At 38.6% G+C, this 23,713-nt stretch overlaps 1 protein-coding gene across 8 annotated transcripts in view; it reads right to left on the reverse strand.

Moving 5' to 3' along the window:
- BBS9 (Bardet-Biedl syndrome 9) overlaps positions 1–23,713 on the reverse strand; it is a 458,930-nt gene that overhangs the window by 53,240 nt on the left and 381,977 nt on the right. For all 8 annotated transcript variants that reach the window (XM_058724629.1, XM_058724625.1, XM_058724627.1 and 5 more), the window contains one exon: positions 8,523–8,745. In XM_058724629.1, coding sequence (XP_058580612.1) covers positions 8,523–8,745 — 223 coding nt within the window. The remainder of the gene's footprint in view (positions 1–8,522; positions 8,746–23,713) is intronic.

Here is a 23,713-nt window from a genome sequence, read left to right on the forward strand (position 1 = left end):
AGTGTGGACAGTAAAAGGAGATATATTTAGGACGTGCCACCATCACGTTTTGGTGACTGACTGAACATGGGCAGTAAAGGCAACAGAGTCAAAGCTGTTTTGAGGCCCCTGGCCTAGACATTGAGTAACATCATCTACTGAGATGAGACATGCAGAAGGAGGGGAGTTCAAGTGAGTTCAGCCATGTGCAGGTGGAGAGGACTGTGGGGTATTGATGGAGACATGTGAATCCTGGAAGAGAGGCCAGACAGAAAGGTCCAAACGTAGAAATCATAGAATCCAAGGAGTAGTTGGATAAGACTGTCCAGGAGAGCATGAAGACAGAACACCAATAGTCAAGAGCCAGAAAAAGCAACAGGAAGCCACAAAGCAGACTGGAAAATACAGGCCTTAAGGGGACAGGGGCAGTTTCCAATAGTGAAAGAAAAGCCAAGGAACGAAAATGTTACGACAAAATGGTCTCAGTGTAAAAGGGTACAGAGTAGCCAAATGAGTTATAGGCAAAGTGTTCACCAGATTTAGCAACTATGAAGTCACTCATGAAAGAGTGAAAATATTACTCAGAGATCAAGAATAGGCATAATTTGGCTTACTTTCAGAGAGGAGTTGCAGGAAAGGAGATAGGATGGAGACAGAGTCCATGAACTAGCTGCATACATTTATATAAGGAGTGCTGGGACTTGGGTTCATTTCTCATACCAGAAATACAAATAACCGCATAAATATATGGTCATTGCCTTTGAACAACTTATTTCCTTTGGGGAATAAAAAAAACACATTAATTTTCCCAATTTATGAAGTTAGTCCTTGTTTTTTCTTTACCACCATTTCTGATACAATTATCCGGTTGCTTTCTATCATGGTCCCTTCTTATGAGTTATATATATATTTTGTAGGAAAATGTATACAATATATGGAAAAGAAAGAGAAGAATGACACTTAGTACCTGTAACTCCACCACCCAAAGTAATTACTATTAATACATACCTTGGTTTATATGTTTCTGAACCACATTTTGAGAAGTATATAGCTGAAGCTCAATCTTTCGTTTTCTGCCTTTGCTGACTTACTTAGAAAGACCTATCCTGCCTGCATATCAAGGTATCTGCCTTTATTTCCTTCTGTGTTTTATGATTTCATTTTTTTACATTTAAACCTCTTAACTATCTGAAATGTATTATAGCACATGGTATAGACTAAGCAATCTATTTTTTTTCTCCAAATGGTTGGCCACGTCCCAGCACCATTTTTAAATTCATCTTGCCCTCTCTCCACCACTTTGAAATGCCATATTAGCACATGAGGTCTGAGTTCAGATTAGTACATTCTAAATTCTTATATATTTAATTGGCAGACAGGGAGGTGAATTCTATTCCTTACAGAAGTTCTAATGATCCCAAGTAGTCACAGAAAAGCAAAAGTATAACACAAAGATATTCACTCAAAAACTAAGAGACCACTTATAAAATTAGTCTCTCCTCAAATATCTTTCCACATTTAACACTAGATGAATCCCGCCTGCTATCACCTTTTACATGGGTTCATCTCTCACCAACTGTTGGAAATTATTGCAAAATCAGCATGAATAGGCTGCAGAGGGAAATTGTAACTCTTGCAAATGATGCAAGATTTAAAACAGCTAAAATGTAATTAGAGACACAAGGCAGTGACCAGTGAAAATCTGGCAATCATTCCAGTTAATCAAGAGAAGAAAATTGACCAGAAGATGACAGGATAGATGTTTCTGGAGAAAGTGATTTGCATATCAAGCAATTAAGAAAGACCCCTCCCCACCCCCCCATCCCCCCAGGAAATGGATGATGCTTTGGGATATTTTTTCCTAAAAAGGAAGCCTCTTTGGGGCTCCTGGGTGGCTCTGTCAGTTGGAGCATTCGACTCCTGATTTCAGCTCAGATCATGGTCTCATGGTTGTGAGATGGAGCCCCTCATCATGGAACCACATAGTGGGTGTGGAGCCTGCTTAAGATTCTCTCTCTCCCTGTATGGAAACCAATTTGACAATAAATTTCAAAAAAAAAAAAAAAAGAAAATGGATATTTGAAAATAAAAAAAATAAAAATAAAAAAGATTCTCTCTCTCCCTCTCCCTCTGCTGCTCACAAACAAACAAACCCTCTTTGTAAAGGTGATCCTAAGGTCAAACGTGTTTACCAACATGCCACAAACAAGCAAAAAGAAAAACCCAACAAAATTCTTTCATTGCTGTTTTTAAGAATTAGCACATAATTGTAGGCATGAACATAAGTTTTGGCAAATACATGATAAAGACAAATAAAATACAAATACAAATAAACTTACTGTAAATTTTAATTTTACTTATTTTTCAATTAAACCTTGTTTATTTTCCCCAATAAAAAGAGTAAAATATTGGTTCCAGTTTCAGGTAGTCTTTTTCTGATACCAATTAGTCTCAAACCTTTCATACTTTAATCAATTTTGAATGTTCTATTTGGTGTATCAAGCTCTCATGTTATAACCGCAACACTGCCATTTACTGTTACTTTATAATAAATACTCAAAAAAGGCAAATTTTACACTCTTCTTTTTTAAAATTTCCTATCTGGTCTCACATTTTTCTCTTCTAACTCTAGAATTCTTCTGTCCTCACAAGTGCCTTTTAGATTTTACATCAGTATTCATAATTATTATTAATAGAAGTTCACATTTAGTGAGAATTTGCTGTGTCAGGCACTTACTAAGCATCTTTCAAGTACTGCCATATTTAATTTGGCTAAAAACTCCGGTAAAGTACCATTATTATTCCTATTTATAGTTGAAAAAATCAAGAAGCTAACAAGCTTTTCCTGTATTATACAACTTAACTGATAAAGGGCCAAGCTAGCTCATGTACTCTTGAAGAGAGTACTTCACAGTTGCACAGTTGACCCTTGATCGATGCAGGGGCTGGGAGGGTTGAACCCTGTGCAGCTGAAAATCCACACATAACTCTTGACTCCCCAAACACTTACTAACAGCCTATGGTTGACTGGAAGCCTTACCAAAAACATAAACAGCTGACTAGCACACATTTTGTATGCTGTATAGATTATACACTGTATTCTTATAACAAACTGAGCTGGGGAAAAGAAAATGTTATTAAGAAAACCATAAGGAGGGGCGCCTGGATGGTGTAGTCCATTAAGTGTCCAACTCTTGATTTGGGGTCAGGTCATGATCTCACAGTTTTTGAGTTCAAGCCATGCATTGGGCTCTGTGCTGAGGGTACGGAGTCTGCTTGGGATTCTGTCTCCCTCTCTCTCTGCCCTTCCCCTGCCCACTATCTCTCTCAAAATAAATGAAAACAAGCCTTAAAAAAATCATAAGGAAGAGAAAATACATTACCAGCACTGTACTGTATATATATGTATATATATAAAATTCCATGTTAACATAGACCTATGCAGTTCAAACCTGTGTTGTTCAAGGGTCAACTGTATTCTACCATTTTGGAACTCACTCCTTTTAATGAAAAAAAAAAAACAAAAAAAACGAACAAATAGATTCAGAAGCCATTTAGTGACTTTTCCAGAAGCCTTTCCTATATTGAATTTGTCTAAATTTCTTAAATGAAAAACTTCAAACTTATAAAAGTTCAAATAAAGTGTAAAACCAACAGCTAAATCACACTGACAATATGAAAGTAAACACCAAATGTCTTACCAAGCATTAAAGTGAGACCTCAGAAAGTTAACTTAAAATACTACTGAAATGGGTCATTTGGAAAAAGCCTTGAAATAACATCAAACCCTTAAGGCAAAAAGGTCATTAACTCAAGTTTAAAATACTAAAAAGTGGGAGTTTTAAATATATTTCCCCAAAGGATAGAATAGACACCTTATTCAAATTTTTATTCTCCGTTTTCTTCTACCCACTTAACAGAGTAAAGACGTACAAGAGACCAATTTTGTGGTGGTCCATACCACATTTCAAAGTATGTTTTCTGACCCATACCTGAGAAAAGGCTCATCTTATTTATAAAACTGTTTTCTCCCCCTACCCCAAATCAGCTTCCTTGAGGTCCAGGAATCCGAAAGTGCCAAACCAAATACAGCTGAAGCTATGGCCCATTGCAATGTCTGACTCATTTGATCACGTTAAGAGAATATTCCCCTGAGGCACTTGACCAGGCTGGATGGCCCTTAAGCCTTTTTTCTTGCCCAGCTTACTCTACCTGACCTGCTGTGGGGCCCACACCATTTGCTCTCCAAGCTTCCAGCTGATGGGTCATCAGTAACTCATTCCACCTCTTGGGGGGCAAAGCATCACCTAGACACATGAAGGTTAAAAACCCATACAGAAATGATACAAAGCTCCAGCATTCATGAGGTTAAAATGATTTGCCTGCAAATACCGTAAGTTAGGCCCACCCACATGTGCATTAAGTTCTGCATAAATGTGCTTAAGGGAGTCAAGTCTTAGCTATAATTAGAGCCCCTGAAATGTCAAACTAGACAGTGAGGTCATAAAAGGAAGCCTCTGGCAATCTAAGGCAAATCTCTCAGCTTCAAGCACCTGCAGGGACAAGCAGATAACAAACAAGTATAAGAAGCCAGCTAGGCCACTTACAGGCATTCACATTCAGATTTTTTAAAACACTGCCCTGGTCCTCTGTGACTCTTTCTCTAAGGGGATGCACACAACTGAGATTAGAAAGAAGACATTTAATGGAAGTGCAATATTCCCCATCAGAAAAAAATGTGAATACCAGAGCTATAGGCAGGAGGCATGGAAGTTTGATGGTTCTACAATAAAAATTTTTTAAATAATAATAATTTTTAAAAAATCATTCACCCAGAAAGGGATAGGCTAAATCTTGATGGAGAATCTGAAGGTTGATAAAGGCAAACAGAAGAAATGTGAGGCAAAAAGTCCACAAGGTAATTCCCAGTGGGAAAGATTTTCAAACTCTGGATGCCAGGGAGGATGTTGTCATCATGGCCTTTACTGGAGCAAAGAAAGGGCACATCCAAGGTGCCGGGCTCATAAAGTCATGAGGCTAGAAAAGACCAAGGGTTTTTTATTCTGAGATGTTTATCCATCTGCAATTTAATAAGGAACATGGTAAAATTACACACACTCCTGCCTTTTAATACCAACCACTAAATCGCTTCATCTTCCTAGGCCTCGGTTACCTCAGCTGTTAAGTGAGGGAGGTGAACCAGATGATTTCTGAGTTCCTGCCCAGCTTTTAGTATATGTGCTGCTGAAGCAAGCACTCCTGCCCAGCTTTTAAAAAAAAGATCAGGTCTGTGAAAAATGGTCCCACGCTTTTGTGTTCAGAAACTCACTCCTTTCTAATATGTCACTTTACCTTCATGTATTCTGAAACCAATTATTATTAACTAAACTAACACTGTAAATTGCATAATTACTGGCTTGAAGCAGAAAATAACACAGTATTTCTTATTATCTCTGTGATAATGGTATCATATCACCTACGGAGATGATAAAAATAAACCACAAGCGAAGACAAATCTTTAACATATTCTTCACAGCAAAGAAAAGACACTGTGTGAAACTATTTCTGCCCTCTTCCCCCCCACCCCCCAACAGTGCTGGACTAATTTAAGTGAAAAGAAGGGCAGATCAAGAACAGCTTACACAGGAGAAAGCTTGGGCTAGAAATGTATTTGTACCATTACGGTCTGAGTAATGTCTAGAGGGAAGCACAGTAGGCTAGATTAGATTCTAGACTTAATCCTTCTGGTCACCATGTAACTCTGATCAGATATTTAGCTTTTCCTAACTTCATTTTCTGTTTATAAAAAGCAATAATCCTACATGTTTTTTCCACCTGAGAAATGTGCTAAGGACAGAAAGAAGTGTGTGAAAAATTTGAGTTCTAGGGAGGAAAGGTATTATAGGTAATAATGGAGCATGTTAATAACAAAGAACACTGATTTAACAATTTTTCAAAACTCACTACCATGACTGGATCAAAGCCAGTGGGGATAGAGAGTCACTCAACCAGAGTAAAGAACTGGGTCATGTGCAAGCAGAAGCAATGAAGACAATGACAGTACAGCACAGCAGAAAGCCAAACCCTCCCCAGTGGACTGAACTTGGCTAGACTAGGCATGAGAGGCATAGACCTGGCTTACAGGAGCCTGCTTTGTGAACAAATACATTCTCCATCTTCCTGCGTTTCTTCATTTCTCCCTCCCTCCCTTCTCCTCCTCCTTTCCTCTGCCCCTTACCTCCACACATTCAAAAATTTTGCATCAAGGGCTTATATGGACACAGCTCTCAAGCTGTTTCTACACCTAGTTATTTAAACAAATGACTAAAGTTCCATAATCAACAAATGTGACTAAGGGAGCATGTGTTCTCTCCAGGCGTGCAGGTCTTTGCTAACAGCATTGTCACTGGCGTCCTAATGGCTGTTTCTAAAGAGGCTCAGACAGGGAGGCAGGAAGGTGGGGAACAGAAGGCAGGGCTGCTGAGGCTTCTATAGATGTGCCAGCCAATCGGGGGCTGATCCCATCTCTTTCTTCAGTTTTCTCTTTCACATATTTGTCCCGCTCCCTCAAGCCTCCTTTGTTTTTCCAATCAGCAAGGAAGGAGAGAAAGCCATGTACTGAGTGCTGGTCATAGTAAATGTTTTTCATTTACTATCTCATTAAACCTAAATATTTATTTCTTATGAAAATAAATCTGTAATAGTGGACAGAAGACAGATGAGTAGAGGCCAAAGAACTAGTTAGGATGATGTTAACAAGGGCAAGATGGAGAGGGCCTAGATTAAGATAAACTGTATTAGAACTGTTTCTAGGTGGAAAGACATTTCTATTCTGAAATGTCATATTAAAAATATTCTTTTGGAATAAAAGTTAGGTTCTGTCCATGCGTAACTAAGGTAAAAAATATTTCAAATCAGGGGCATCTGGGTGGCTCATCGGTTAAGCATCTGACTTTGGCTCAGGTCACGATCTCATGGTTGGTGGGTTTGAGCCCTGCACGGGGCTCTGTGCTGACAGCTCAGAGCCTGGAGCCTGCTTTAGATTCTGTGTCTCCCTCTCTCTCTGCCTCTCCCCTGCTCATGCTCTGTCTCTCTCTCAAAAATAAAATAAACATTAAAATTTTTTTTTCAAATATTTCAAATCATAGAATATAGAAACCCATGACCCCAAATGAGCTATTTTCCCACCCCCAAATTTACAGGCTGAATTACACATATATCACAATGGTAATAATTAAGGGGCACCTGGCTGGCTCCATTGGAGCATGCAACTCCTGATGTTCAGGTTGTGAGTTTGAGCCCCATGTTGGGTGTAGAAATTACTTAAATAAATAAAACTTAAAAAAACAGGTAATAATTAAATATTACAATGGTAATAATTATAGCTTTATTTTTTGAGCGTGTCTCTATTCCAGGCATCGTGCTAGGCACTTGACAAACATCTAAGGCCCCGGTGACAAGGGAGGCATTATTACACCCCTTTCCAAGGAAGAAACTAAGACTCTGGAAAGTTAACTAACATATCCAGGGTCATATAAGTAGTAAAGGATAAAGGCAGGACCCAAACACTGGTCTGTCTGCCTCCAGAGTCTGTGCTTATTAGATTATGCTATGCTGTCTCTATGTTTATCTTTTTAGGTTTTCGTTTGCGTTCCTTTTTACTTCTAGGAATGCTGATTGAGGGAAAAAGGAAGCAAGAGGAAGGGCATCAGCATGGGGGTGGGAAGGAGCACATAATACTTGAAAGAAGGAAGAAGAGAAAACCACACCACTTCTCTCTGATACTAGGGCGCTTGCTTTAGAAGGAAATAGATACTACAGCTACTGCATTTAATTCATTTATATACTTGAAGTCCTTTGTTGTTGCCATAAAGACAGACACCATGAGGGAAGCAGGACGTGGGAGCTGCTGCCTATGAGGGACACAAGTACACCACCATTGATTGCTTAGACCCTCTGACCATGGGAAGAGCTGACCTGGATGACCACGGCCATCACTTTGCTCCTGGTGGGGCAAGCTGTGTCTCTCTCTACCTTGGCTTATAGGTGCCATGACTCTGGAGCCTGTTCACATCTCCTGATCCCAGTCTTTTTCTTTGTCTCTTCCCCTTTATTCTGATGACCACAATCCAAGCAAACACCAGAAGGGATAGGACTCATCTGGATTACATTAAGTGCTTGTATTATGCTATTTACATTTATGAAATATGGTATCGCGAGACCACATTTAGTAAAACTTTTCCTTAAAAATAGTTTTTTTCGCTAATCCACTTTTTATTGGTTAGAAGCAAAACAAAATGGCTCATATATTTAAAAACAGAGGGAAGAAAAAAGACATACCATTCTAGAAATGTCTAGCAAGCAAATACCCCAGGAATATTTATCCAAGTGGTTACCCTGGGATATCTGAGGGGAAATGTGAAAGCAATTTTCTTGGCTATCATCACTTTAATATGAAATGTAAACCCCAAATACAACCTCAGGCACATTCCTTTAATTTGAGTAAAGTAGTTGTGTTTAGGGAGCATGGATGAAGCTCTTACCTGGCATGACCATGGTCTGTGGGGCTGCCGCATCCGTACTTAAGCAGAGTCGTCCACCTTTGGCTAATCTATCACAGAGCAAGGTTATATGTTTCTTTAGTCGGCTTGTGTCTTTGGGTATGTTCAGCTGGCTGCTGAGGTTCAAAGCCTGCTCCTTTGAACTCTTTGAGAGGCAAGTCTTCAAGAGGTGGGAAATGGCAGCATCCACTGTTTCTTCCCAGCCCTAGATACAAGAGCCGATTTTGAATTTAGGCAAAGATGACAAATGAGCAAAGTAGGCACTTACTGTTCATCAAGTTAGAAAATTGAGTGTTTACGTCCGAGTGTTAGGGACCTGTTGAGAGTCTGGTTTCTGGAATATTTCATACCAGTCTGGTTTTGAATTCTAGCTCTAACAGCTGTTTGATCAGGAGCAAGTTACTTAATTCCTCTTAGTCACATCCTTATCTACAAATGAGGATACTAATATTAGTCTGCAGCTCCAAAGGCTGGGGTGATTAAATGAGATGCTATATGAAAAGCATTTAGCCCTGTGCCAGACATAAATAAATAACAATAATAATAATCCCAGGTATAGGTATGATTGATGACCTGGATCCTGAAGCTGCCAGGATTATAGTTCATTTTGCCTTATCTTTCTGCTGAAGGAGTACTGGCCAGGACAGGGAGGTCCTCTGAATATCTTGGGGGAAACTGGAATGTAGAGAAAATCCTGGCGTCTCTCACAGCTATTGGTCCCACAGCCTTGGGGTTGTAGGCAGAAACCAGAAGAGTTTATTTCAAGGGAGATTTTGTGAGACACAAGCCTGTCTAGTCCCACTTCACTGCCCAGGTGACAGAAAGTGACAGAAAGTGAGAAAGTGGGACATTTACCCCACTTCTGCTGGGACCATATGGCTGTGCTACAATGAAAACCTCAAGAAGTGCAGTGTCCCCTTAGCACCATGAAGGCTGTAATTCTAGGAATAACAGTGTTGGGCAGGGACCTCTTCGTGATCATAGAGGGTACCAGCACTGGCAGAACTGGCATGAGGAGGAACCACCCTCAGGTGGGTTCAGATAACAACCAGGCAAGAAAGCAGGAGGGGTCGGCTATAAGCTCCCATTGGGCACCCCTGGGGGGTCCTAGAGACAGCCAGGTACAACTTTTATAGAGGTCTGTAGGTCCTAAACAGCACGAGTGGGAATATGAAAGCACGAGTTAAATCTGGGTATTATTGCCAATATGACTCCATTTATACCCAGAGGTTGGCAAAACCTAGAGCTCCACAGGCCTGACAATCAAAATGAAAATACAGAGAAAGACATTGAGTGAATTTATTCACATAGAATGCTACAGAATAGTCCAAGCCCCTTATATAAGAGGTGAGAAACCTGAGACTCAGAAAGAAAACTCCCCCCCACCTCCTTCCACCTTCCTCGCCCTCCCCACTTCCCTCCCCGCCCCCCACCCAGCCACAGAGATCTACTATTTGCATTGCTCCATCCTCAACCTTATTGGCTAGAGCTGTCTTTCAAATACGCAAATTGGATTAGGTTACTCCTTACCCTGTGCTGTGGTGGCTGGCTGTGTATTTGGTTTCCCCACCAGAGTGCCTGGCATTCTCCATACCCCTAGCACTATGTTTAATAAACAGAGGGTGATCAAGAAATAAAGGGGTGCCTGGGTGGCTCAGTCGGTTAAACTGCCGACTTCGGCTCAGGTCATGATCTCGCGGTCAGTGAGTTCAAGCCCTCCGTCGGGCTCTGTGCTGACAGCTCAGAGCCTGGAGCCTGTTTCAGATTCTGTGTCTCCCTCTCTCTGACCTTCCCCCATTCATGCTCTGTCTCTCTCTGTCTCAAAAATAAATAAACGTTAAAAAAAAAAAAAAAAAGAAATAGCTAGACAGAGAGAGACATGGTAAGATAGAGAACTAGGATATTAGAGCTGGGAGGACTTTGGAGATCTTTAGTCCAGTCTTGTGGGATTTTCCTAGGACCCCATATACAATAGCAACCATCTGTCTAGGCATGGTTGTCTTCACCCAGTCCAAAATTACAACTTTTGGAGGCAGTTCACTACTTCCAGGGACATGTGTAACCAGCAGAAAACTATTCTCATACCGAGCCAAAATCTGCCCCATTGGCCCTTAGTCTACCCTCCAGAGCCATGCACAATAAATCTAACCTCTCTTCTACATGACAGCCCTTTATATCTGTGAAGACAGCAGTTCTGTACCCTCGCCTCCAGAATAAACAGCCTCAGTTCCTCCAGCTCTTCCTAATATAAACATGGTTTCAAGTTTTCTCTCCATCCTGACCACTTGTCTTTGAATGAGCTCCAATTTTAAACACTTAAAAAATTTATACAGCTAACTAGAGAACCCTAAACTGACCCCAAGACACCAGGCTAAGGATGGGAGTCCAGGTTAGGAAATAGCCATCCTTCCCATTTACAGGCAATTCTCCCTGCCAGCCTGGCCTCTGGTTGTCTCTGCTCTCTTGGCAACTGTATCAACTCTTGATTCACAATGAGTGACCAGAAAACTAAACTCTAGACCTTTTTCATACTTGCCACACGTCTTCCTTCTAGGCTTGTGCAGTTGGTTCTTTAGACCTAAGGGCAGACTCTATACATGTCCACTGAAGAACTCCCCACTAATTGCCGAAATCAAGGTATTTTACTTTACTGACCCATTATAGACACCGCTAGGCAAATTAGGATACAAATTAATTACTTTACACTCATCTTGAATATCCTTTCAAGAGATGTCAAAGACTGTAAAAACAGCTTCCTACTCCAAACCACTAAATAATGAACCAGTAGTTACCACAAAGGCATCTCTATACAACTACCAAAATCTAGACAAATATCTAAAATGGAATTTGTATTTCAATGATAATGGGAAAAGGCGAATTAAGACAAAATAGTAAACCAGATGTCATCTGAGAGGACATATTTTCAAGTTCTTTCAGAGCCATTGACAAAGACCTCTGGAGTATAAGAAGGAAAGATCTTTTGCATATAATTTGGCATTTGTGTGCTCTGTGGTCATTTCAGCACTGAAACAGTTCCTACCATTTTATAGACTATTTGTTTAAGCAAACTACTATTTTCATACGTAACTTACAGTAGCATATTAGATCATTTAAGTAGATATGGCATTTAGTTAACATGGAGGTACTACGAATTTTCTTTCTTACTGCCAACTTTCAGATCAAGTCAAAAACCATGTCATGTTTAGGTATTTGGCATGGCTATTTCTTTAATATAATGAGGCACGATGCCAATACTTTTTAGAAGGATTGCTACTAAAATATAAGATTATTATTTGGAAGGACTATATTGCTACATAAACTCAAATATGATAATAAAAGGAAAGTTTATGACAAAAATGAAGAGCCTTTGAAATGAGAGTTTTATTAAATAAAAATACAGTGATAATTCAACGACCAAACATGTAGCATACTTACCTCAGGAAATGTGAACCAGGACTATGTGGAAATGCATAATCTGCCAGTGTGAGAAGTACCTTAAAGGTAAGCTATTTTAACCATATTTTTGGTGTTTGAATCCACCACTTTTATTTATAGCTCTTAAATTGACAAGTCCAATATTCAGTCTTAACGCCTAAACACACACACACACAGACACCATGCACATACCTACTCTTTATCCTTTACAGTTGAGTATCAATTGTACTAATATTTTCCCTCTTCTAACTGTGAGAGTGAAAGAAAATCCTAACTTTGGGAAAATTGTGCTAAAAGCTATCTAGAAGGGGAGAAACTGCTAAGCATGTGCTCTTTAGTAAGAACTGATTTGATTTTACTTCTCAAATCCCATGTGTGGTTTTTACAAAACAATAGCAGGTGGGAAGTTAAACTAATTAATGTGTGAATAAATAATGTGTCAATAAATAAATTTAAATGCACATGTTACTCTGTTTTATCTTCTTTATAATCCATGTCGGTATTAGAAATTAATTTATTTACCAGGTTTTTGGTGCTTACTTTATCTAGTCTAATATTGATAATTCAGGTTTTCCTTTGTTCCCAAGGACTAGGCTCAACCCCATGTGGTAACTTCATTTCTGTCTTAGCCCTTTCTACCTGAGCCCCTACATTGGGAGCCTGCTTGCAAAGTTACTCCTTCATGGACCGGGCTGCCTTACCCCTGCCAAATGCCCTCCACGGAACTGGACCCAACAGGTGTGGCCCTGCTGTCTGACTTCTCTAATGCCAAGTTGTCTGCTGCACCATCCGCCAACGTGGTTTCCCAGTGCCCAGTTTTCATGTTTCACCTGCCTGTGTTGAGGCTGCTATACCCCATGCTGGTTCCAGGTGCCTCTCTGTACCAGATGATGCCTCATTTCTATGAGTCAGCTTTGCAAATTCAAGGCCTTGGCTTCTCTTCTCTGTTCCTCCTCCTGACTGAAGACAGTCAACTGAGCTACACTTTTTGCTATCCAGAGAGCAGGCAGCCACTGCTGAATTTCCAACTTCTGCTCTAACTGCTCTGCTAGTCTGCCCTGGTCACTGTGCCTAAACACCAACACAAGCAAGCGGTTTATGAGAAATAGTGAGAAGCAGAAAGTTTGACCACATTTGTAAAGTTAATTTCCTAGGGTATCAACCAAAGTAACCAAAGAAAAAATTAAACCAGAAGAGTATTCTCCTACCACCTGTGTATTAAAACAATTGGGTTGAAGACAGCTGCCTCTAGGTTTCTAGGTTCCGACTTCACCTCCTTCACCTCAACTTCCCCTTCTCTGTAAGACCTTAGGATAATCACTTAATCTCTGTGGGCTACATCTGAGGTCACCATAAAACAGGAATAACACTATTTGCCATCCCAATCTTATGTGAATGGTAAGGCACTCTGAAATCGTAAGTGGAAGATACTATGAAAAAAGTATGCATATTCAATCCTACTTTAAAAAAATCAAAAAATACAAACACACCACTGAAGTCCAATATTCAAAGTAACATCTTTAAACTTTTATTCAAATTACAAACTTCTGCAAATGTATGTTTATAATAGAAGCACTACCACATCCTTAACTATAGTAGGATAGGGGGAAATACCACAAAACCCCATCACCAAATGTGCACACAGTCAGTTCTAAGGGAGAGAGAAAATGTAAAAAAAAGGAGATCTGTCTAAAGGAGCAAATGGAGATTATGCAGCTATAGCCCAGATTTCAGCTGCGGAGAGAAAACTCTCAGAAATAGCTTGTCTTACATTATACATTTGAAGGTAAGATAACCTTTACATCATATTCATTTATCTGAAAAAGAACTATATCAAAGAGAAGTAAATTCCTTCTTGAAAAGATGTAAAGGGTGCACAAGGAACAGTCTTTGGTATTCATGATTGCTCTATGGAGCCTTATGGTCATTATTACTTTGTGCTATATTGTAGAGTTTCATACTTAGCCAAGATACCCTAAAGATAATCACAGGAAGGGTCATTGCAAATTGAGGACAAACAAAATTTAGTGCTATACTTGTAAATTATACATTCTGGAAGATGAGAGAATTTTTCAGGATTTATCTGGGTTCAGTTTATTTCCAAAGAATAGATTATATTCAGTGCATCTTTCTCTCATGCAGAGGGCTCAAAATGTTGAGCTATTTACCCTGAAAAGTAAAACAGCTCTTTGAAACTAAAACACAATAAAATAAAAGGGGATTAAGAGCACACTTATTGTGATGAGCATTGAGCAATGTCTAGAATTGCTGAATCACACTATATTGTATGCCTGAAACTAATGTAACACTGAATGTTAACTATACTGGAATTTTTAAAAACAGGAAAAATGACCAAATAATGAACACAAACCTTCAAGAATTAAAAAAAAAAAAAAAAAAAAGAAGACACCAAGCTATATGGCCTCTATGGCATCTTAATAAGTTTCACATTATTATATTCAACAGTTTTTGTAAAATAAAGCTTTGCAAAAAATCAGCTTTAAATTTTCAACCCATCACCAATAAAATGAAACATTCCCCAATATCATTCTTTTAAAGTTTTAATCTGAAGTGATTTATTGGACATTTGGAGTTCTCTACTTCCTTGACATGATTCAAAAGCTGTAAAAGTCTAATTCACATTTCAAACAAAAGTAAAACAGGATACTGGGCTTATCACCACTGCTTTGTGAAAAATGAAGCACATTGCTTCCTAATGGATGACAATCTAAAAATTCTTTGATGAACAGAAGACAAGTAACCTTCATAGAATTTAGCTGCAATACAAGCAGAAAGCACAAGACTGCTTCAAACCAAGGTACTCTGATTGTTTGTTTAAGCTTATGTTTTGCATTTGATTGGTATTCCCATTCTGATTCCAATGCTATATACGGTAGATTACATGAATTACCATAAAACTTGATCCCAGATAGACAATGTTCAGTTTTAAAACAAAACAAAACAAAACAAAACAAAACAAAACAAAACAAAACATCAGTGATGTCCCAAGTAGCCAACCACCTTCACTAAGCACTAATGTTTGCTTCAGGAAAAGCTCCTGATCAACAAGCACTATTCAGAAGGAATTTACAAAACAAAACAAAACACAAACATTAAGACTGGAAAATCAAATAGATTGATAATGAAGTTTCCAGAAGAAAGTTGCTCTGGCAATGGTAGATTAGATCATTTTGACCAATTATCCTACTGAGAATAACTAGAAACAAATACATAAAAATCATGTTTTTTAAGGCACAGAAAAGCTGACAAGTTAGTGATAGGAGACACTGGAGGCCCAAGAAGGTAAGTCCTGACTGTGAGGCTGCTTTTCCCACTGAATGCTTTTCCCATTAGCCTAGCATGCATCATGGATCCTTCACTTATACCACCTCTCGCTAATGACTTATGCTTGCTTAAGCTTTCCATTTAAGAGGCAGCATGGATCATGAAAAATGCACTGGATTAGAAGTCAGAAGACCTAAGCTGAATTGTGACACCTTTCCTTACAAGCTGTTTGTTTCTGGGAAAATTATTTTAGTTCTCTAGGTTTTGGTTTCCTTATCAGTTAAAACCCAGAAGATGGTTTTTCCTTGGCAGATGCTCATAGATTTCAGACATATTTGGCAATTGTATGTACTTAATTCCATCCTATCATTCTTACTTGTAAGAGTTCTCTCTAAAAGGTACCTAATCTGGGCTGGTTCCTGCAAATAGCCCCAGAAATAGTAGCAACAAGAGCAACAATAGTAAAAAGTTCTTATGTGCTAGAAAATGTGCTGAAAATTTTACAAATATATTTTGGTTAATTCTTACTATCATCCTATGAAGGCAGGCATTACAACTTCCACCTAATGGTCTAGATATGAGGTATTTCACTGCAAATGACACAGTTGTTAAAAGGAAGAGTTGTGACAGAATCCAGGACTGCGGGGCTCTAACCCCCTGCCTTTTATCCCCCGCTTTTATCTGCCTTTTATTCTCTAGATTTTGAAGAAGACAGAACAGAGCTTTATATGGTTCCATGTCAAAAATGAGAGACTTGTGGGGCACCTGGGTGGCTCAGTTGGTTAAGTGTCTGACTCTTGATTTTGGCTCAGGTCATGATCTCACAGTTCATGAGTTCCATCCAGCCCTGTGTCCGGCTCTCTACCCCAACATGGAACCTGCTTGGGATTCTCTCTCTCCCTCTCTCTGCCCCTCCCCTGTTCTTACTCTCTCTCTTTCTCTCTCTCAAAATAAATTAATAAACATTAAAAAAAATGAGAGCCTTCTAAAGGGTGGAGATGGGAGGGAGAAAGTAAAGAATGTTGGTTTCAGAGAAGAATTAAATTTGTTAACCTTTACCTAACATTACGTTGAAAATTCATGTCTAGCATAGTGTCCAGTAAAAACACAAGTGGTATTTTCAGAGATCAGCCTGAGATCACATTGTAAACTACCACAATTGCTTAACTTAGTTAAGCAATTACTTAGATGGATTGGTATATACTTAGTTACTTAGATGGATTGGTATATACATTTGTGTATTTGTTTATTGTTCTTTTATAAATAAATGTTACTTTTATCCTAAAAAATAATAATAAAATTGAAAAATAAATCTTGACCACTTATGCTACAGAGCACTTCTTTCCTATTTCATTGTGTGTCTTTCAATCTATTATCATATCACCTTAGGCTCCTTTTACTACACTGGGCTTTGAAAATCTCATATGAGTCTTCTCCCAGAAAATTTATGGTCACAACACATTCACAGAACCAAAATTTAAATCAGCTTCTGGATTCAAATGAATGAATAATCTGCATATGATTAAATAAAATTTTGCTGAGTATGATCTATGCCAGTTTGGATGGGTCAAACTTATAGAAGAGCCCACCAAAGCTTTAGCACCTGCATAAACTACTGAAACTGACATGTAGGACTAGTCTTAGGACACCATGTCCCCTGAAAACATAACAATGGTCAGATTTGACTCTGATGACTCTGAATTATAGTCATTTCAGGGACTCACTATTAAGAATACCTGAAGCAGCCACCCTATTAAAGAATCATAAGACACATGGGGTTATAGACTCCCTAAGTACCCATGTATCTGATGGAATCTGGGGAAAATTTAACAAAGCTAGGACAAGAGAAGAACATGTGAACAAAGGCATCAACTTCTCCCCTGATGATGCTGTGTTCTTAACAATATCAAAGAACAAAGAACAAGGAATGACCAAACTCAGGAGAAAATGTCCAAAAATACATGAAACCACTGATTTAAGTGTGAGAAGTATAGGATCCTTTTCTTTGTTTTTGTCTCCTCCATTTAATTAGTTTGGATTTTTCAAAACCACCCAGTAGCTTCACTATTTTAAGTTGTGACTACCTACTTCTTTCTTAGTCAAGGCCACCAATAAATCTGAAACAGCTACAAGAAGGTCCATATACTAGGTTTCTGTTTTCTTTCAAACAATTCTGGAGAAGTCTGGAGAAAAGGTATCTAGAATGTTATCTGAAGTTAATGAGTGGCACAAGATTCAGTGTTAGTGTCATTTTTCACAATGATCACAGAAATACAGCAACACAAATCTCAAAGTTCAATAGTAATTATTTACAAGATGGCATGTTTATCACTATATTGATCCTAACTTTAAATGTCTTTGTCCATTTACTAAAATACTAATTTGAGGGGCGCCTGGGTGGCTTGGTCGGTTAAGCGTCCGACTTCGGCTCAGGTCATGATCTCACGGTCCATGAGTTCGAGCCCTGCGTTGGGCTCTGTGCTGACCGCTCAGAGCCTGGAGCCTGTTTCAGATTCTGTGTCTCCCTCTCTCTCTGCCCCTCCCCTGTTCATGCTCTGTCTCTCTCTCTCTCTCAAAAATAAACGTTAAAAAAAATAAAAAATAAAATAAAAAATAAAATACAAATTTGAGTCCATACAGTCATTTATTTACTTTAAAAATATTTATTCAGAGCCAACTGATACAAGACTTTGTACTAAATATTGTGAGGTTAAAAAAAAGGTGAATCAGATAAGGATCCTACCTTCAAGTAATTTTCACTTAACTAATAACATAAGAATGTATACAAAAATATACTGATCCAGAAAACAAAATTTAGAGAGAATTACAGGTAAAGTGCTTTTGGAATGATTTTGTTTTAACCCCCTTCCTAGAATAACATCAAGAATTATCTGTCAATAAGTTATTCAAGATAGAATGTCTTTATACTTGTCTACATAATAAGGTAACTTCCCTTCAGTTTTGTGGAAAATCAATATATATATATATATATATATATATATATATATATATGGATATATAGTTTGAGTTCATTCCAGTGCTATGTGAAATAAATAAGTCAAATTTGTCAGCATTTTCTAGTATAGAATCCAACACAGGTAGGCAGAAATACAAAATATAAGTTACACTTAACCTTGAAAAAGTTGGATAAGAGTGAAACTACAGTATGATCAGATCTTCTATTCACTTTTTATTTGGATTATTCAATTTTGGTGTTGATTTTTATAAGTTCTTTATATATTTTGGGTACTAACCCTTGATCAGATATGTCATTCGCAAATATCTTCTTCCATTCAAAGACATGAAAGACATTTTTCCAAAGAAGACATACAGATGGCTGACAGATACATGAAAGGATGCTCAACATCACTGATCATTAGGGCAATACAAATCAAAGCTACAATGATATATTATCATATACCTGTCAGAATGGCTAAAATTTACAACACAAGAAACAACAGGTATTGGCAAGGATGTGGAGAAATGGGAACCATCTTGCATTGTTGGTAGGAATGCAAACCGGTGCAGCCACTCTGGAAAACAGCATGGAGGTTCCTTGAAAAGTTAAAAACACAACTACCCTATGACCCAGCAATTGCAGTAGTAGGTATTTACTCAAAGAATACAAAAACACTAATTCAAAGGTATATATGCACCTTGATATTTATAGCAGCATTATCTACAATAGCCAAACTATGGAAGCAGCCCAAGTGTCCACCGACTGATGAATGAATAAAGAAGACATAGTATATATATGTAATGGAATATTATTCAGCCATAAAAAGAATGAAATCTTGCCATTTGCAACAACATGGATGGAGCTAGCAAATATTTTCCTAAGCCAAATAAGTCATGTGGAATTTAAGAAACAAAACAAATTATCAAAGGGGGGGAAAAAAGAGGCAGACCAAGGAACAAACTGTTAAGTATAGCAAACAAACTGATGGTTACCAGAGGGGAGGTAGGTAGGGAGATGGGTAAAATAGGTTATGGGAATTAAGGAGCGCACTGGTTGTGATGAGTACTGGGTGTTGTATGGAACTGTTGTATCACTATAGTGTACACATGAAACTAATATTATATTGGATGTTAACTAACATGACTTTAAATAAAAATTAAAAAAAAACTTCAGTAAGATCACCTGGTCAAAGTCTTCCCATTGGGGTGCCGGGGTGGCTCAGTTGGTTGAATGTCCAACTCTTGATTTTGGCTCAGGTTATGATCCCAGGGTTGTGGGATTAAGCCCCGCATTGGACTATGCACTAAGCATGGAGTATGCCTAAGATCCTCTCTTTCTTTCCCTCTCCCCTGGTCACACTTTCTAGTAATAATAATAATAATAATAATAATAATAATAATAATAGTAGTAGTAGTAATTATTTAAAACTTGTACTTATAAAAAAAAGTTTCCCCCTTAAATCAGGTTGTTAATTTTTGTGAGCCCCCTAATTTAGATTCAAAGCCTGGATGTTATTTTCTGTCTGTGTGACTGTGGGCATACTTTCTCATCTGTAAACTGGGACTAATACAAGGAGACAAGGATGTGAGCACAAATGGTTTACCTGAGAGGTGATCCACAAAGTGCCAGGGGGTAGTGAGGAAGTGAGACTGGGAAGGAAGAGAAGCCAATAAACCGCTGTGCGTTCGAGCAATTACCACTACAGGCAACTGGTGCAACCTTGTCGGACTACTCTGAGAGGTGGTGTAGAACATACCTTGAATTTTCCCAGCCAGAGGGACGAGAGGGCTGGGGTATTAATCTACCAATTCCCATCAATCATTGAATGAACACAGAGGCTGTACAGACTTGGCCAAACAGGAAGAGTCCACAGGCAAAGAACTGCAGATGTTCAGAAGGCAGAAGCTTGTAGGAACGGTGGGAGGCGAAGAGATATGGGCAGATCACACACAGCATCTGCTACAACCCTCTACTTCAAAGACACATACGATTAAATGGGGTAGCATATGCAGAGTCCTTGGCCAATATCTAACACATAATAATGCTCAATAAAAGTTAATTTTATTATTTTGAATTGTGGGAGGCAGGCCTCTGTGTGTATGTGTGTGTGTGTACGCGTGTGTGTGTGTGATTTCTCTCCTTTTTTCTCTACAAAAAGGGGAAATCCTGTTTTTAGTGAAGCTTATAGGACTTGGTTCTGAGATTGCTAAAAACTATATAGAAATTTTATAACCTTGAATTTAGAACAAATGGGTTAGAAAGCAACTACAACTAACCACTGCCATTAAACCACAGAAATCAGATTTTATTTCCAGGAAAATGGAAACTCTTGCTACTCTAAATGCAGAAAGTGAAGCATATTCCTGCTAACAATATCAGTTATTTCATCTGCATATTCTTATTCACTGTGGTGGGAGAGAAGATCTGGGTTCCTGCAGTTCTCATAAATAACATATCAGCAAAATTTAAACTCAGATTTTATAAATCTGTCAGATTAAAAGTTATAGCAATTGGTACTCAACAGTCATTACTTTTCACAGCTTATTCGTGACTTTCTGTTCAAAAAGTAGCAACTGGTAAGATTTTTTTCTGATTTATGTGAAATCTGCTTCTGGTCAGGGATGCCTGCTTCAAGGTGGAAAACCAAGGTCTTGCTTTTTTCAATAACTTCCTGTCCCCAACTCAAATTACTCACAAATTAACTCATAATAAAGAATGACTAAAATTATCATTCTTTTACTCTGTTCTTACAATTACATTCCACCAATTCTAGGTTTTCCCCGCACATTTTAACATCTCTGACATAGGGAAGTATCTTATCTAACAACTGCTGGCTTCTAGGCTCCAGTCATGCTATGCTATCACTGTCAGTTCCTGTGTATGCACAGCCTTTGTCCCAGCGGTTCTTACATTATCATTTCACCTGGCATATATACAATGCTCAGACTCTCCTATTTAACTGATTGTCATACTATATATATTTTTTTTGTGAGAGAGAGAGAGAGAGAGAGAGAGAGAAAGAGAGAGAGTGCAAGAGCAGGGAAGGGGGAGAGGGAGAGGGAGAGGGAGAGGGAGAGGGAGAGGGAGAGGGAGAGGGAGAGGGAGAGGGAGAATCCCAAGCAGGCTCCATGTCCAGCATTGAGCCCAATGTGGGGCTTGGTCTCACTACCATGAGATCATGACCTGAGCCATAATCTAGAGTCAGATGCTTAACCAAATGAACCACCCAGGAGCCTCTGTCTTTTAAAATATACTATGATTCACTGAATAAAAAAGTTGGAATAGGGCAGTCGGAAGTACAAATTTGAAATTAGTGAAGCATATATTCATGACAGAAGAATGACAACAATTTGTATTTTTTTGCAAAAGCAAAAGCTATGTGATTTCCAGGAGGTAAGACAAGAAGATACAGATAGAAGAAATGTGTTACCCTTTGTTACTGAGATACATGCACCCACATTAAAAATCTATGCCAAGCAATGTAACTGAAGTAGGAGAAATGACCAAATCTCTGGAATAGATGTGGTTTGATTAATTAATGTATCACACAGAACTATCGTTTAAGCGATAAACATCAATTTGCCTAAAATTTCCTGCTAACTCTGGATGGAAGCTGCTTAACTTCCAGCAACACAGGATTCAAACGAGGGAAAAAGTAAAGCTTTGAGCTTAGTCAAAAAGGAAAGTGTTAAAACTGGATATCAGGGGATGCCTTGGTGGCTCAGTTGGCCGAGTGTCCAACTCTTGATTTCAGCTCAGGTCATGATCCCAGGGTCATGGGATCAAGCCCTGCATCACACTCAGCTTGGAACCTGCTTGGGACACTCTCTCTCACTCACTCTCTCTCTCTCTCTCTCTCTCTCTCTCTCTCTCCTCTGCCCTACCCCCATTCATGTGCGTACACACATACTCTCTCTCTCTAATAAAAAATTAAAATTAAATGGATATCAGAGGCTCAGAAGAAAATCAGGAAGGCAACAGTGGCCCACTCTTAAATGCTGCATCAACAGAGCTCTTCGCGGCACACGGGACACACATATGGCACACAGGACAATGCTATGTGGGAAAACATATGAGTGGAGAGAATCAAATTCTGAATGTGGAGAAGTTTCAGGAACACTTTAACCAATTTATGTTGCTTATATCTTCAGACACGAGAGTAATCTATGATAAACTATGTCTAAATAAGTCTACAAGAATTCCTTCAATACTTACTAAAAACCTTACATGACCCTTCAGAGTTTTGGGGGAAAAAAAGTTAAAAGAGAAAGAACACTATGTCATAGTTTGACAGGTATTTTTTTCCTAAGTGGTCTATAAAATACTGCTGTAACTTACAGCACATTATTATTGAAAGCCAGTAGTACTATTAATAGCTAATAATTCTTGGATGATCATCATATGCCCGGCCCCACATTTGGCATTTCACGTACATTATCTCAATCAGTCCTCATAGGACTCTTCAGAGGTATACAAAGGGTATCCTCATAATACCTGCACACCTTTGAGGTCACACATGTAATGCAATTTTTTGAAACATGGTTTAGCACCTCTGTATTTGTAATAGTAGTAGTACTAGCAGTAGTAGGAGTAACAGTAGTGGCATTTTGGTCTTCCAGATGATATATATAACTAAACATCAAACCCTGAATTTGAAAATGATGGTGAAAACACCCAAGGGAGGCTCAGCATGCGGTCTACTTCATGGAGACCAAACAAGCAAGGTAATTTTCAGTTACTTTGTGTAAAAAAATAAAAAATGAAATAAAAAGAATTTGGATATGTCTTCTTAAGGAAGAAAAACCTTGCTTTATGTATTTTTTCATTCAATGTTTACTGTGTTTCAGTAAATCATTTGTTGTAGGCCACAGCCAAACTTAATGAAGGCCAGATTACGCAATAAAAAGAATATAGTAGAGGAAAGGATATACCTGCAATGAAAAAAGAAATTCCATGTGGAACAACTCCTCAGACACCGACGTGGCCCTTCTCCCAGACTAACTGTGTGAAAGACAGTGAGCCTCTGGTTCTAAACACCTCTGAACTGGCAGATTCCTCACCCTGTGCAAACTGTGTTTTCCATCAAACTCTGGGCATGCCTTCATGAGAAAGGCACTGGAGAGCCAAGTTCACTCCCTTTCTTAATCTCATGTTCTTCCTCTGTACCATTTGTTTACTGGTTCAGTAGGAATATAAAGTGAAAGCAAGCTGAAATAAAATCCAAATCGCCATTCTCACATCTCTTCAAAGCAAAACCAGTCCTTGGGGTCTTGTCTAGCTCACCACTGTACAGATAAGAAAACCAATGCTTAGAGAGTTCCATGATTTGCTTAAGGACATAGAGCTAGTTAAGTATTTGCTCCAAAAAAAAAAAAAAAAAAATCTGAACCCTACTGTGACATAATCTTCTATTCAACTGATATACCATAGTTTGTATTGTCCAACTATAAGCATTTAGGTTGCTTTCGGCATTCCATAATTATAAAAACAAACT

Source organism: Neofelis nebulosa, chromosome 4 (assembly GCF_028018385.1).
Source record: "Neofelis nebulosa isolate mNeoNeb1 chromosome 4, mNeoNeb1.pri, whole genome shotgun sequence".
Lineage (NCBI taxonomy): Eukaryota > Metazoa > Chordata > Mammalia > Carnivora > Felidae > Neofelis > Neofelis nebulosa.